At 41.6% G+C, this 15,094-nt stretch overlaps 1 protein-coding gene across 1 annotated transcript in view; it reads right to left on the bottom strand.

The window, feature by feature from the left end:
* LOC118943876 (inactive heparanase-2) overlaps positions 1–13,577 on the bottom strand; it is a 110,431-nt gene extending 96,854 nt beyond the window's left edge. The window contains exons 1-3 of the mRNA XM_036960382.2: positions 12,988–13,577; positions 9,971–10,125; positions 9,505–9,666 (exon numbers count right to left, since the gene is read on the bottom strand). Coding sequence (XP_036816277.1) covers positions 9,505–9,666; positions 9,971–10,125; positions 12,988–13,253 — 583 coding nt within the window. The 5' untranslated portion in view covers positions 13,254–13,577. The remainder of the gene's footprint in view (positions 1–9,504; positions 9,667–9,970; positions 10,126–12,987) is intronic.
* Positions 13,578–15,094: the final 1,517 nt, after the last annotated feature.

Raw genomic sequence — 15,094 nt, 5'->3', positions numbered from 1 at the left:
TCCTAAGACATGGAATCGGACACAGCCTTGGAACTTAAGCTGCTTCAGGGTCACAGGTTTAAGCATCTGAAACCAAAGGTGTCAACTAAAAATAGTTAGTAAGTCTCCTAGCTGTCTATATTTTGACTGCACGTTACTAAGTGGCGTCAGAATATAGACAGCTAGGACAACACTGAGCATGGCAAAAGGTCACCGCACTCCAAGAGGAAAGGACCGACTAAGGGAGCATCTGGAGAGAAAGCAAGGGGGGACTCTCTGTAAAGAAATTCCTGTAATTTGTACAGTAAATTACTGGCAGCACAGATGCCAGTATATTTATTTATTATTACAGGACAGTAAAAAAGTTAATTCTACTGTAATTGTAATTAATGATTGAATCATTGAGGGGAGATGAGGTTTGTATTTAACAGTATTTTAATGTAGTATTTTAATGTAGTATTTTAATGTAGTATTTTAATGTAATTACATGGGATTGGTGAGATACGTTTTGCTACTAGGTACTGTAATTATATATTACAGCATATTGATGAATATTTGGTGTTTTGTATAACTTGCACTCCTAGAGGCCTTAACAAAGGCTTCCAAATTGGCAGTGACTACAGTGCAAAACAAACCAAGAGGACATGGCAACTCAACCAGTAAATATACAGCAAAACATTAATACATCACTTTATTGTAAAATCAGATTGTAACATTTCAGGAATTGTTAACTGTGCACTGAACTCCCATGATGCATTGTTCTTTACAATACTTTACTGGTGGGATCAAGTCATTGTTTTACAAGTCACAAGTAAGTCACAAGTAAGTCTCAAGTCTTAGCACTCAAGTCCCAAGTCAAGACAGGCAAGTCCGAGTGTCACGAATCCCGCCAAAGATGGTGCCTCTTCCTGTTCGGGCGGCGCTCGGCGGTCGTCGTCGCCGGCCTACTAGCTGCCACCGATCCCCTTTTCTGTTTCATTTAGTTTTGTCTGATTAGTTTCACCTGTTTCTTGTTTGGGTTTGGTTTTGGGCTGTTTAAACCCGGTAGGCCCGCCGGCTTTTGTGCGGGCTTGTTTTTCTGTTTATGGTGTGTGAATATTTTGTGGATTCCATTTTTCCGAACAGTTTCGTTCTGTTTGTTGGACTGGGTCTTTATGCGCCCTTGTGTGTGTGGCGTGAGCTTCTCTCTGTTTTTGGAAATAAAAGATCCACATCTTTGAACTACCCTGCACTCTGCGCCTGACTCCTCCACCCTCTACTTCTAGAAGACCAGCAAGTCTCAAGTCCTAAACTTGACGTTTCGAGTCCTAAACAAGTCATAATGTGCTCTTCACCAAATGTAATACCATTTCATATTCTTAACAAGAGTAAGAGTTAGTATATTACATTCATGCAAATCATGAATGCTTTTAAAAATATATATATTTATTACTTTCCAAATAAACTTTATATTTACATGGAAATACATGGGTAGCCATGAGAAAGACACCCCCCCCAATAGCGCTCGACTATCGAGGATTGCTATGGGGCACAATCGGGCGATGTAGGCTTGTATACAATCGCCCATCCTTAACACACACACACACACACACACACACACACACACACACACACACATACATACACACACACACACACACACACACACACACACACACCCTCTCTGTGTGTGGTTACAGTAGGCTGCCTAGCCAGTTGTAGCTCAATCTTGGGTGCAATGATCACGTTCCCGCACTGACTGACTGTGTGGAGGCTCATTGATTTAACGTGACGTTAGCCTACATGCTACACTAGCTAAGTAATAAATGATATAGCCGTCGGCTATATTAGCCACGACTTTGTGCAGCTTCAAATGTCGAACAAAGTTGGAAGTTGTTGCGCCTCCGTCTGTCATTTTCTTCCCGCATGTTTTGCAAGTTGCAACCCGTTTTGTGTTGATACAGCGTCGTCTTTATATCCCGCCGACGTTCCTCTGCACTGCCACGCGCAACTTTTTCTCAGCTGGCACAATTTGATTGGCTGCTGTCCGATTCAAACTATAATCCGTTAATTGAAGAGTTAATGTGCTGAACACTTTTTTTTAATGGCATAATTTTTTATATTTGGGCTTGGGGAGGGTATCAAGTCAGTTTGAGTCAAAAGGCTCAAGTTCAAGTTAAGTCACGAGTCATTGGTGTTAAAGTCAAAGTCGAGTTGCAAGTCATCATATTTGTGACTCAAGTCTGACTCGAGTCCAAGTCATGTGACTCGAGTCCACACCTCTGGTTTACTGTAATATATAATTCCCATAGCTAAATGTAATATTTCTGCTGTGTAAATGTAAATAAATGTATTACAGTGCAAGCACACACACACAAACACACACACACAAACACACACACACACACACTCACACAAACACACACACACAAACACACACACACACACATTAGACATGTTCTTTTTTTATATAGGTTAGTGTCTGTGAAATTGTCCATGAATGACGTGATTCGGCAGAGTAACAAGTTAATGTCAGTGAGAATGACCATGAATGACACAATTAGATTGGGTAACAAGTACAGGTGTCTGAGAAAATGTCTGTGATTGAGTTCTTAAAGGCACAAAGAGATGAGCATTTCTCAAGTTTCACTGGCTGCAGTAAACACACACACACACACACACACAGTTGGATTAGCAGGGTGGAATTTCGTCTGGAGAATGTCAACTGTGATTTTCACAAAATGTTCCTCTAAGGTGCCCTTAACGAGTGTGAAGGAGCTCAAAGAAGCTGAAGAAAAGTCAAGTAGTTACTGCTGTCAACAGGGGGTGAGAGGGGGGGAAAGGGCTGTGTAAGTTAAGTTGGAGAGGAAAGGAGCACGCCCCCAAACTTCTCTCAAATGTCCTGCTATTTGTCGTCACAGAGGGAGGGGGGGGGGGGGGTGCACGACAGGAAATACTTAGCTGTAAAAGCTGCATAAAAATCCTATAACAAGCTAAAGTAAAGGTACAGTTAAATCATATAACGTACTGTTACTAGAGAATTCTAAGCATTGTCAGAGGCCAGTAACAACTAAACAGGCCAAGGAGGTGAAATGAACAGGGGAGGATGAACAGGATTCAGGAGAGGGAGGAAGAGAGGGAGAATAAAGACAAAGCAGAGAAAAGAGAAACTTCACAGAGGGCAGAAGAAATGAAATGCAGTGAGTTGATGATAAGTCTATTCCATGAGGGTCTAGATCAGGGGTACTCAACTCCTACCTTACGAGTACCGGAGCCTGATGGTTTTCTGTTCGACCTGATAATTAACTTCACAAACCTGGTGTCCCTAGTCTAAATCAGTCCCTAATTAGAGGGGAACAATGAAAAAAAATACAGTGGAACTGGCTTTGAGGTCTGAGTTTGAGGGGTGTAGATACTCAATTGCATGTCTCCCAACAGGAGTGAAAGGTCTTTACCCCTACCGGATCGGGATCGGGATCGGGAACCCCCCCCCCCCCCCCTCCCCCGTGGGACGGTTGAGCTAACATGGGCTAATGTGATTAGCATGAGGTTGTAAGTAACAAAAACAATTCCCAGGACATATCTGAAAGCTTAAATTCTTGTTAATCTAACTGCACTGTCCAATTTACAGTAGCTATTACAGTGAAAGAATACCATGCTATTGTTTGAGGAGTGTGCACAATTATGATCTTTATTAATAAACCAATTAGGCACAGTTGGGCAGTCTTGATACAACATTTTGAACAAATATGCAATGGTTCATTGGATCAGTCTAAAACTTTGCACACACACTGCTGCCATCTAGTGGCCAAAATCTAAATTGCACCTGGTCTGGAATAATACATTATGACCTTACTCTTGCATTTCAAAGATGATGGTACAAAAAAATAATGTTTTATTCTTTGTATTATCTTTTACCAGATCTAATGTGTTATATTCTCCTACATTCATTTCACATTTCCACAAACTTATTAAAAGTGTTTCCTTTCAAATGGTATCAAGAAGATGCATATCCTTGCTTCAGGGCCTGAGCTACAGGCAGTTAGATTAGTGTATGTAATTTTAGGCAAAAATTGAAAAAAAGGGTCCGATACTTAAGAGGTTTTAAACATGAGAAGGACAGTCATGTCGCAAGCCACTGAGGTGATGTTATGCATGCAGGATCATGGTCTTTTTTTGGGGTGACAGGTACCCTAGTGGTTAGAGTGTTGGACAAGTAAGCAAAAGGTTGCTGGTTTGAATACCTGAGTTGACAAGGTGAAAAATATGTTGATTTTCCCTTGAGCAAGGCACTTAACCCGCATTTGCTCCAGGGGCGCTGTACTACTATGGCTGACCCTGTAAAACAACATATTTCACTGCACATCTTCGGTGTACGTGGCACAACATGTTTTATTTATTTTACTAGAGAGAGAGTGAGAGAGAGAGAGAGAGAGAGAGAGAGAGAGGGAGAGGGAGAGGGAGAGGGAGAGAGAGATGAGTGAAGAACAGAGACTAACTGAGGTAAAGATAAAAATTGAAAGAAAGCTGGGACATAAAAGTGGCTGAGAGTAGGGGGATGAGCTTCAAGGGGGAAGGATGAGACAGGAGGTTAGGGGTGAGATGAGAGGGTCTGTTCTGTCTGAGGCAGTTAGGTCTTGGTTTACTTCCAGGAGAAACTAAGGGGCAGACCAGGGGGGAGTAAGGGGGAGATGAGGGGTGACCTTGACCTCGTCTTGTCTGAGCTGGTATGTTTTCACAGCGCAGGGGGCTGTGTGTGTGTGTGTGTGTGTGTGTGTGTGTGTGTGTGTGTGTGTGTGTGTGTGTGTGTGTGTGTGTGTGCGTGTGCAGTGCCATTACTGATAGCTCTAACAAGCCAAGGTAAGAGGTCAGACTGTAGAGTGGAAAAGGATGAAGGGGCTGTTAAAGGGACTTTAAGTCCACCACCTGCCTACACACACACACACACACACACACACACACACACACACACACACACACACACACACACACACACACACACTTAAGGGTTAGGCTGATTATTACCAGACCTTGTTTAAACACCTCCCCTGTTACCCTCCCCAATAAAACACTATATTGACAGGCTAACCATGAGGGTTCTAAGCTGACATATGGAATTGTTTTAAGATGGTCATATGATGGACCATTTAGCTATTTAATTGTGAATTTTAGGACCACTTTAAGTATAAATATATATACATATACATAAAACAATGATTTGATAAAATATCAAATTTGGCCTTTACTACTATAGCCCAGAAGAAATGCATTGAATAACACATTCAAAATGGCAAAAAAGAGTGGAACAATAAATCATAAGAAATAAGGTTTTGGAGTTTCTGTCCTATATCTAGGAGATATAAGAAAGTTCAGGAAATATTTGTGGGTTTTTTTTTTACACATATTTAACCCCTTTTTGGGGTAGGCACTACACAAACTACACAAAACTACCTTCACAGTTCCATTAATTTTTTAAGACCGGTACTGGTTACTTTCACAACGAGTCCCATGACCAGTGGCGGATTTTAGGTATAGGCGACATGGGCAGCCACCTGGGGCGGCACGGGGCACCTGGACAAAAAAATGCAGAATGATGACATTTGCGCAATCAGTTTTCTATCAGTCATTTGCATGTCACAACAATGATATCATGTCACCGTGTGGGACTGTGGGTCAATTAACCTTGTTGGAGTTGGCGCCCTGATTCTAGTTTGTGAGCTAGAAAGGCTACTGCATGGTAAGGTCTCCCACTCAGAAGTACAAGATGGGGAGGGTGGCGGGGGTAGGTTGACCTCATGTCTCCCCACTGGAAGCCCGAGTTAGGGAAGTGGGGGTAGGTTGACCTCAGGTCTCCCCATTGGAAGCCCGAGGTCAACCTACCCCCACCTCCCTACCTCGGGCTTCCAGTGGGGAGACCTGAGGTCAACCTACCCCCACCTCCCTACCTCGGGCTTCCAGTGGGGAGACCTGAGGTCAATCTATCCCCACCTCCCTACCTCGGGCTTCCAGTGGGGAGACCTGAGGTCAACCTACCCCCACCTCCCTACCTTGGGCTTCCAGTGGGGAGACCTGAGGTCAACCTACCCCCACCCCCCTACCTCGGGCTTCCAGTGGGTCCCTCTGCTCCCCCTACCTTGGGCTTCCAGTGGGTCCCTCTGCTCCCCCTACCTCGGGCTTCCAGTGGGGAAACCTGAGGTCAACCTACCCCCACCCCCCTACCTCGGGCTTCCAGTGGGTCCCTCTGCTCCCCCCCTACCTCGGGCTTCCAGTGGGGCCCCGTGCCGCCCCAGGTGGCTGCCCATGTCGCCTATACCTAAAATCCGCCACTGGTCATGGGACTCGTTGTGAAAGTAACCAGTACCGGTCTTAAAAAATTAATGGAACTGTGAAGGTAGTTTTGTGTAGTTTTGTGCCTAGGGGAAAACTGAAAATTAGCTGTTATTGGCAGAGAGGTTTGGAAGGCCAAAACTCCATCCTACCAAAACAGGTTGAAATTTCAGGGGGTCTTTTCAAACATCTCTTACATTAAAAGGAAATTATGATAATTTGCACAATTTCACAGTGTTGTTCCAACCACATAGTGTGGAAATATATAAACACAGGGAAAAACACGTTTTTGACTGCACTTGACCTTTAAACAGCATTCTCCAAAAATCATACTGTACTGTAAGCCCCATCTCAGCACACACAGGCTAGACAGAAGAGGAGGACTTCTTTAACATAGATACATAGTGGGGTCCAGAATTATTGGATCCCTTAATAAAGATGAGCAAAAAAAACCTGTACAAATAAATTATACAAACACTGAGCTATAATATATGCTTACATTTTTATTTATTTGTATTTTATACTAATATAACTGCTCAAAGAAAGAGATTTTGTTTATAAGCAATAATAAGAAAAAATCTAAAAAAGATAGGGATCAAAATGATTGGATTCCCTGATTTCAATACTTCAGTACCCAGGCCTCCTGGGTGGTGCAGCTGTCTAAAGCACTGCATCGCAGTACTTGAGGCATCACTACAGACCCGGGTCCAAGGGGGTGCACAATTGGCCCAGAACTGTCCAGGTTAGGGGAGGGTTTGGCAAGGGGGGCTTTACATGGCTGATCGCGCTCTAGCGACTCCTTGTTGTGGGCTGGGCGCCTGCAGGCTGACCTCGTCGTCAATTGAACTGTGTTTCCTCTGACACATTGGTGCAGCTGGCTTCCAGGTTAAGCAGGTGGGTGTTAAGAAGAGCGGTTAGGTGGGTCATGTTTCGGAGGACACATGACTCAACGTTTGTTGGGGAGTTGCAGAGATGAGACAAGATCGTAATTGGATATCACAAAAAAGGGGGTAATATACTTATTTTATTTATTTTTATACTCCAGCACCCTCCCCTTGTGAGCCTTTTTCTAAACTGTTTTATGAGATTGGAGAACACCCTGGGAGGGATTAGACCATGCCTCCATAAAGAATCTTTCCAGATCCTTGATATCCTTTGTCTGCGCTTATGGACTGCCCTCTTCAATTCCAACCAGAGGTTTTCAATGGGGTTCAACTCCGGACACTGAGATGGCTATTGCAAACTTTTGATTTTGTGGTCAATTAAATATTTCTTTGTGGATTTTTATGTGTGCTTGGGTTTATTGTCTTGCTGGAAGATACACTTGCGGCCAAGTTTCAAACTCCTGGCAGAGACATCCAGGTTTTGGCTTAAATGTCCTGGTACTGGGTAAAGTTCATGCCATTGACTTTAACAAGGGTCCGAGGACCCCATAACAAAGAAAAACCCTGGGACCTAATCCCTCCCCAGACGAAGTGTAGGGGGACAGGGGAGAACAGCAAAGACAACTTCGAAGCCTTGAGGTGGACGTGCACCAGAATATATTGATAGTCCATATCGTAGAACTATCTCATGATAAGATACCAGACTAAAACAGAGAAAGTACAGGGTGATACACAGTGTGACTCCTGAACTTGTGAACTGAAACTCCTCTGCACCTAAACATGAACAAATGGTTCTCCTCAATGTGTCTCTTCAGTGCTTGAAGATAGGCGCAGTCAGGCCATGTTTTGACTAGTGCACCAGAGGCCCGTTGAAATCACACAGCTGATGATACGCAGACTTACATACAGTTCTCACACACACACACACACACACACACACACACACACACACACACGTACACACAAACGCACACACACACGCACACACACACACGCACACACACGCACACACAAAAGCGCGCACACACACACACACAGTAACCCCGTCAATGAAAATCTATCAATATACAAATGTGTCTGAAATACCTTTTATACTACAGTACATTAAAAACTGAATAATGCAACACCACTCCCCTGTGCATTAATGAACAATGCATTTGACAAAAGACAAATTCTAGCAGGTTCCCTTTGGATAATATGAAGATTTATTAAATACACATTAATATCACGGAAGTCTTGAGTGAAGCTGGTGGAATGTTCTGTCATAGCATCAGTTCTGTAGGCATAAATATTTGGGGAATAATCCCTCAGTGTTCATGTTATTTCTTCATATGAATATCTCCTTAGTTGCAGTGTGTGTTGCTCAAGACAGATCTAGAACAGGCATTTCTAACATGGGAGGTTTAACACACACACACACACACACACACACACACACACACTCACACACACTCACACACACACACACACACACAAACACAAACCGTCATTTTGTTCTTCTAATAAATCACAAGCAGCTGTAGTTGCCATTGTAGCTCCGATGACTGAAATTCCATCCTCATCTCTCCTCTCTTCAACTTTGTAAGTTGATATGATCCACACATTTTAAAAGTTAGAAACTCTGGGGTTACGGTTTGTTTTGATAGACTGCTGTTTACTCTGTATTTTACTGGAAATTATAGCAGTAAAATTGTAATTACAGAACAATGACCAAACTATTACAACAGCATCTATATGTTTTAAATTAACCATCATTACATTATCATTACATCATATCATTACATGCCATTTCGTACCACAACTGGTATTTAAGTACTACAAAGTATTAATTGCTACCACATCATTTCTAATAAATACCAAGCAAAATACTGTAACATAAAGACATCCTGACACAGCCTACTGCTAACCAAACCCTTACGGTTCTCAGTTACCACCCTGGGAAGTCAGGGACAGTCACTGGGACTCAGCAAGTCATACATGCACACATACAAACATACACACACAGTCCAGCTACCCCTCCACAGTCAGGTTCAGTTTAACCTTTCATTCAGAAATGCCAGTACTCTCTGCCTCCTCGCTTCCTCTACATTCATCCTTCCATCTCTTCATCCCTTCATTCCTCTATCCCTTCTCTACAAATTACATTAGTAAAGCTGAGGGGTGGTGATTTACATCGCTGTGCTCTGGCAAGATTGAGTAACCAAACAGAGAGCTTTTGTGTGTGTGTGTGTGTGTGTGTGTGTGTGTGTGTGTGTGTGTGTGTGTGTGTGTGTGTGTGTGTGTGTGTGTGTGTGTGTGTGTGCGTGTGTGTGTGTGTGTGTGTGTGATCTCCTACCTGTTATTGTGATGTTGCTGTAGAGGTTGGAGAGCTGTTCTTTGAGGAGGACAAGCTGCATCTGAGCTGCCTTCTCTCTTTGCAGCTCCAGCATCATGTCAGGGTGGTTGGCCAGCTTACAGCCCCTCTGCTTGTCCAGGGCGATGTCACTACGCACTATGTCTGAGCATTGACACAGAGACCAAGAACGGGTCATGTAGTTTCATTGCGTACCACTTCTGGCAATATTGGATTGTTCCTTTCATGCTAATAAAGCTTGTTTGAATTCAAATTGAATGCTACAGAATAAGACTATAGGCCTACCAATGAACATGGACTTAGACGATTTCAACTGTACTTAAAGTACATTTAAACATCTCAATACATTTTATAATCAAATTGGGAATACAACACAATAAATAAATATACAAAATGTGTGTTTAACATTTGCGTAAATTAATAATCAAATCCATAATGTCTAACTCACCATCTTCATAGTTTTTTAGGTAGTAATCTGGGCCGGGGCCTCTGAATTTGGCAAGGTTCTTCAAGTTGTGGAAGTGGAGGAAGTCAGTTCTCTTTCCTCCGAACCTCAGATAGGCTGGGGACAGACCTCGGGCTAGGGTTACCAAACGCTTGGAACTATACATGGAGACAGAGATCTGATAAGAATACGGTGCACAAATACATCGGAAATATTGATTAAACAATATTTTTTAATCAATTAGGCTCCGTGTCCAAACAAGCTGCATGAAAAACACAACATGACCATCATTGATTTCAGATCATGTACATACATACACAACTCTGAGAAGAAACGATTAACGTTATATTGAAAATAATTCCTGTAGTGGGTATGTCATTGCAATATCCAGCACTAGTGACATAGACTACTCAACAGAGGCTGAACACTACTTACACAAGACAAAAAACTCAAGTCATAAAACAATGACAACTTGATTTAAATGTGATATTTCTTGATAGCCCTGTGCATTCAGATTCAACAAAAGAAAACTAGACATGGAGCCAATTTATTTCATACAGAGAGTAGGTTTTAGTGGGTGTTTTTTAGATGTCACAAGGAAACATTTTATGATGGTGAGACTAGTATGCCCAGAATAATAAAAACATGTTCTACACTACAGTGTTACCAGATTACTGTCAAAGCTTTCCAGACTGGGCTTTCGAAACACTTTTTTACTATCACTCTCACTTATTGGTTTCACTTGAGAGAAAAGCTAGTGAACCCTACTAGTATTTACATGATAGTATTATAGGACATGACAGCTTTTCCATTACAACAGGACTTTTATGACCCTCTCAGTGCTGCTGTTAGCCAGCTATCAATAATAAGTCCCACAGCTCCGGTTTAGAAAAATAGTTTTGGGTTAAATATTCCACTCTACTGTTGTGTTACCAGACTGGACACAGAATAAACAACAGAAATATTATACTTTTCAACCAAAGCCACACTGTAATTTGTGCATATCATCAAGAGTGGACCACCAACAAAACAATGGAGCAAACTAATACATCACATGCCAATAGTACATGCTTTCTGTAGTAAAGGAATGGCATTCCATGAGAGCAACATTAGCCTACTTTTTAAATTTGATTTGAAGCTAGGCATTATTTGTTTACAAAGTCTCCTTTGACCAAAAGCATGGAGCAAAAGGAGAGTTTTGTAGTAGGTCTATTTATAAATCACGTTCTTCCAAATTAGGGGAATATTTCCCATGAATTGAAATTACTGGAAATTGCACAGTAGCTTTAAAATGTTGTGTTCAATTATATGTTGTGGGATTAGCACTTACCATATTGTGCTGTTTTTGTAGGCAGAATATAGGCCATGTTGTGATCATTTTAACCGATTCTTGCAAACTTTAATAAAGTGCCATTTTTATGACAATTATAGACAATTGTGGAAGTTAAATCGCCTAGCTTTGTATTATAATAATTGCCTATTTATGTCTCTAAAATCCACCGACCTACCACAAAAACGAATTTATCCTATAGTATGGCCTTAGTGTGCTTGAACGCTGTGTTATCAGATCTGACGATCAGCAACGTTTACAGTAGGCATGGTTTAAGTGTTTATTCAAATAACGGTTTATATGAACTTCACCAGTACAGTTTAAGAAAATAAATATTGGAAAAACATTTCAGAAAATTAGCATTGAAATTGTGAGTGAATAGCCTGCCTACATTTAGGAAGTTAGTGAAAAGTATGAACCAAAGTAAAGCAAAACAATATTGTTAAAAGGTTCATTGTTTGATCACATAGTGTGTTATTGTTATTATGAATATTATGAACATTAGGTATATTATTATATTATTGTGATGATTAGTATCATTATTATTATTATTGTTAATATCACAAAATTGATGCAGACAACATTTACTTGCTGAAGGATGAATATACAGCAACAACTGAATTGATATAGATCCATATGATTGAACGCGTTCATGTGGGAATAACACTTTTCATCTAGTTAACCCAGAATTACATTTTTGCTAAAATCCTGACCACAAAGTTCTCCACTGACTGGTAAAAGTTACATCTGGGAACTTTGCACAATAGCCGAAGCTGATTGGAAGCTGAAATTGTTTACTTCCAGGGCGGTACATGCTGTGGCTCCAATAATATTTGAGTAGCCATTCCGACTGTTTTTCATTATTACAAACATGTCGATATCGAGTAGTAAACCCTGATACTCTATAGAACTTGTAAAATGCCACGACCCCCTTTCTCTCCTCCCAAACAATAACAGTGGATGTTTCACTGGAAATAAGAAACCTCTGTTTACGGAAATTCTTCAAAGAGCCTCGTGTGCGCCATGTAGGCATACTTCTACCAATGTAAACTATTCCCTTCCATACCCAACATGCAACATTAACTATATATGATGAGCTCATATCACCTCTTTCCCTGTCATTCTCGTTCCCCTCTCTCTTCATTTCATATTAGCATTGTGTGGAACACAGAAACATTGACACGACTAAGACAGTGGCATTATATATGTAGACCTATTATTAACACCGCTATGTTAAAGATATGTTTATGAATTAGGCTACATACTGTGTAAACTGATGCATTCATACCACACGAGAATGACGCAGCATGTGTCAAAAGGTGTCTCAGCTGAAATGAGAAAATAGGCTACTAGTATGCACACCAATTGGTAAAGCTCGACGACGTAATTATGAAGTTAGGCCTACACTCCAATCTTTAGGACACTCCATATTTCAATACGGGCTAGTTTACCCCATATCTAATGTCACCTAAACAAAGGCAATGCGCAAATCGGCATAAACCGACTACTATATGATATGGTTTAATGATTCCCGATATCATAATATTGTCAAAAAACCATTCGTCTAGATAACTAAATCCGATCATGCTCAACAGGGACCTAGAAACCAAAAGCAATGCATTTGATCCAAACATTAGAATAACGACGACTATGAAGTCGATAAAGCAGACAGAGTGGGAAAGTAATCTACCTCAGAAAGTCCAGCCACCCGTCCTTTATAATGGACGGATCCAACTGTAAAGAGAGGAAGTTGTCATTTAGAACTTGAACCGGACTGCGGGTGTTGACGTCCAGAAGAATGAGCGTCCTCTCCATGAACCCCGTTCTCTTCCCCCCGCCGCCGGGTGCAGGTCTCTGGTAGGTCGAAGAAGAGGAGATCACCGACTGCACCATCAGAGCAACGGATACCAGCCACAGCCGGGAGCCTGGGAAGGGGCATGTCGCCGGATTGGGCATCTTCCTGGCTTGGCACCACAGATGGAACACTGCGCCTAAAAACAAGACCGTGCTCTGCTGTTTGAGGGAACGTGAGAGAAGCTATAGCAATACCTTGTAGTCTGAATGTACTCTTCCTATTCCTTTGAGCGAAGATATCTGCTCCTTTCTGTCTGTCCGTCTCCCCCCGCCCCTCCGTGTTTTTGGGAGCTGGAGAGGGGAGCGCACGCCCCGGGCCAGCCTCCCCGCTAGAGAGGGCCAGGAGCCTGGGGGAGGAGAGGAGGCAGCACCGCCCCTCTTCAGGACTCAGTGGTGGTTCTTCTCTGAGGTATGAGGGTTCATACTTAACCCCTGAGGTGTAGGAGAGAAAACAATGATCAGGGCGATCTATTTATCAGTATGCTAGGACAAGTCCGATTTGCAGAGCTCAACAAGTCCGACTTTTCTTGCTTTTATGACTTGTAAAATTAGGAAAGGGAACCTTTAGAAAAATAAGAGGCTATACTTTTACATAGACACATGACTCAAAAGGTATTAAGATATAGAATATATTATATAAGATATAGAATATACGCACTTAGCGAGTTGTCTCCAATGCACAATGTAAAAAGAATTACGCACGCTGGTGACTGCCACAAAACATACATTTTCATGTAAATCTGAAAAGCAATTTGTCTGATGCAATGAATTGTGTATGAAACTGTCGTGTATTTGTCCCTCTCGAACAAAACAATACCAACAAATCATGTTAACCAATGGAATGATTAAAAACAAGCGTTGTGAAAACCGTGTATTCAAAACTAGAACTACTAGAAATATTTAGGCTAAGGAACTACTCGAATTTGGTATCTCGTAAATAGCGAAGATTTGTGTTGCTTAGATTACAATTGCAGGGTCATTTTAAAAGCTGAACGTTTTATATTTGCTAATTATCTGTGAAACACAAATCTCTTATACATGAAAGTTGGATGCATCTCTACAGTGTCAATATGGTTTTCATAAAGATATAATTATGCATTTTTAAACAAATGTATATTTCGTTCGTTGGGGAACTAAGAACCCCAATACAATCCATCAAAGAAGACAAAAAAACGCACATTCCTAACTAAGCTACATTAATATTTTATACATAAAACGAAAATGTTTAGTCCTAGTAAAACAAGTAAACGTCAACGTAAATAAATGAAATATCAGAGTAGGCCTATTGGTGTTCTTTCTATACTTTTGAATGGAACGGTTTTTAGACGCTGTTATCGAACAGGGCATTTCTTGGTGTACGGTCCTAGATAAGTATGCCTACAAGAAAAGGAGAGTAAATAGCTAGTTAGGCTATGCGGTAACATATATTTTACGCACAAGTAGCCTATTTAACTAGGCTATTTAAGAACACATGCGATCACAAGGCTAATGTTTTCTCACAGTTTGATCTGTGCTAATATGTTTTCTACAGTTTAACCAGTGACTGCATCGAACTTTGCCAACTTTGCCAATCACAGCCTAGCTCAGTCGTATAGCCTGCTTGGTGCGCTTCCAAAAACATATTCAAAACTAATTTATAACTCTACAGCCAACATATTTAACATACCTATAAAAGCTTTATATAAAGTCTCTCTCCAGATGTTCTTTGATCAGAGGGCCTACACACAGCGTGGTCCCACTTGCAAGTAGAGAAAGGCATTGACCGACGGGATGGGTCGTTGTTATGGTGGTTATCCCAACAACTTCACCTCACCTCGGCGTGGCTCGTCTTGAGCACACCGCCTTACTGTTTGATAACTCTGGTCGTCCGAGGTCGCTGACAATATACTCCCCTTGATCTACCGTGCAGAAAGTGCATGATGCACTGGGATTGGGAAGATATC

Source organism: Oncorhynchus mykiss, chromosome 23 (assembly GCF_057628025.1).
Source record: "Oncorhynchus mykiss isolate SJ-2025 chromosome 23, ASM5762802v1, whole genome shotgun sequence".
Classification (NCBI taxonomy): domain Eukaryota; kingdom Metazoa; phylum Chordata; class Actinopteri; order Salmoniformes; family Salmonidae; genus Oncorhynchus; species Oncorhynchus mykiss.
Note: the sequence above shows the minus strand (reverse complement) of the source record. Positions and strands in the feature narration are given on the sequence as shown.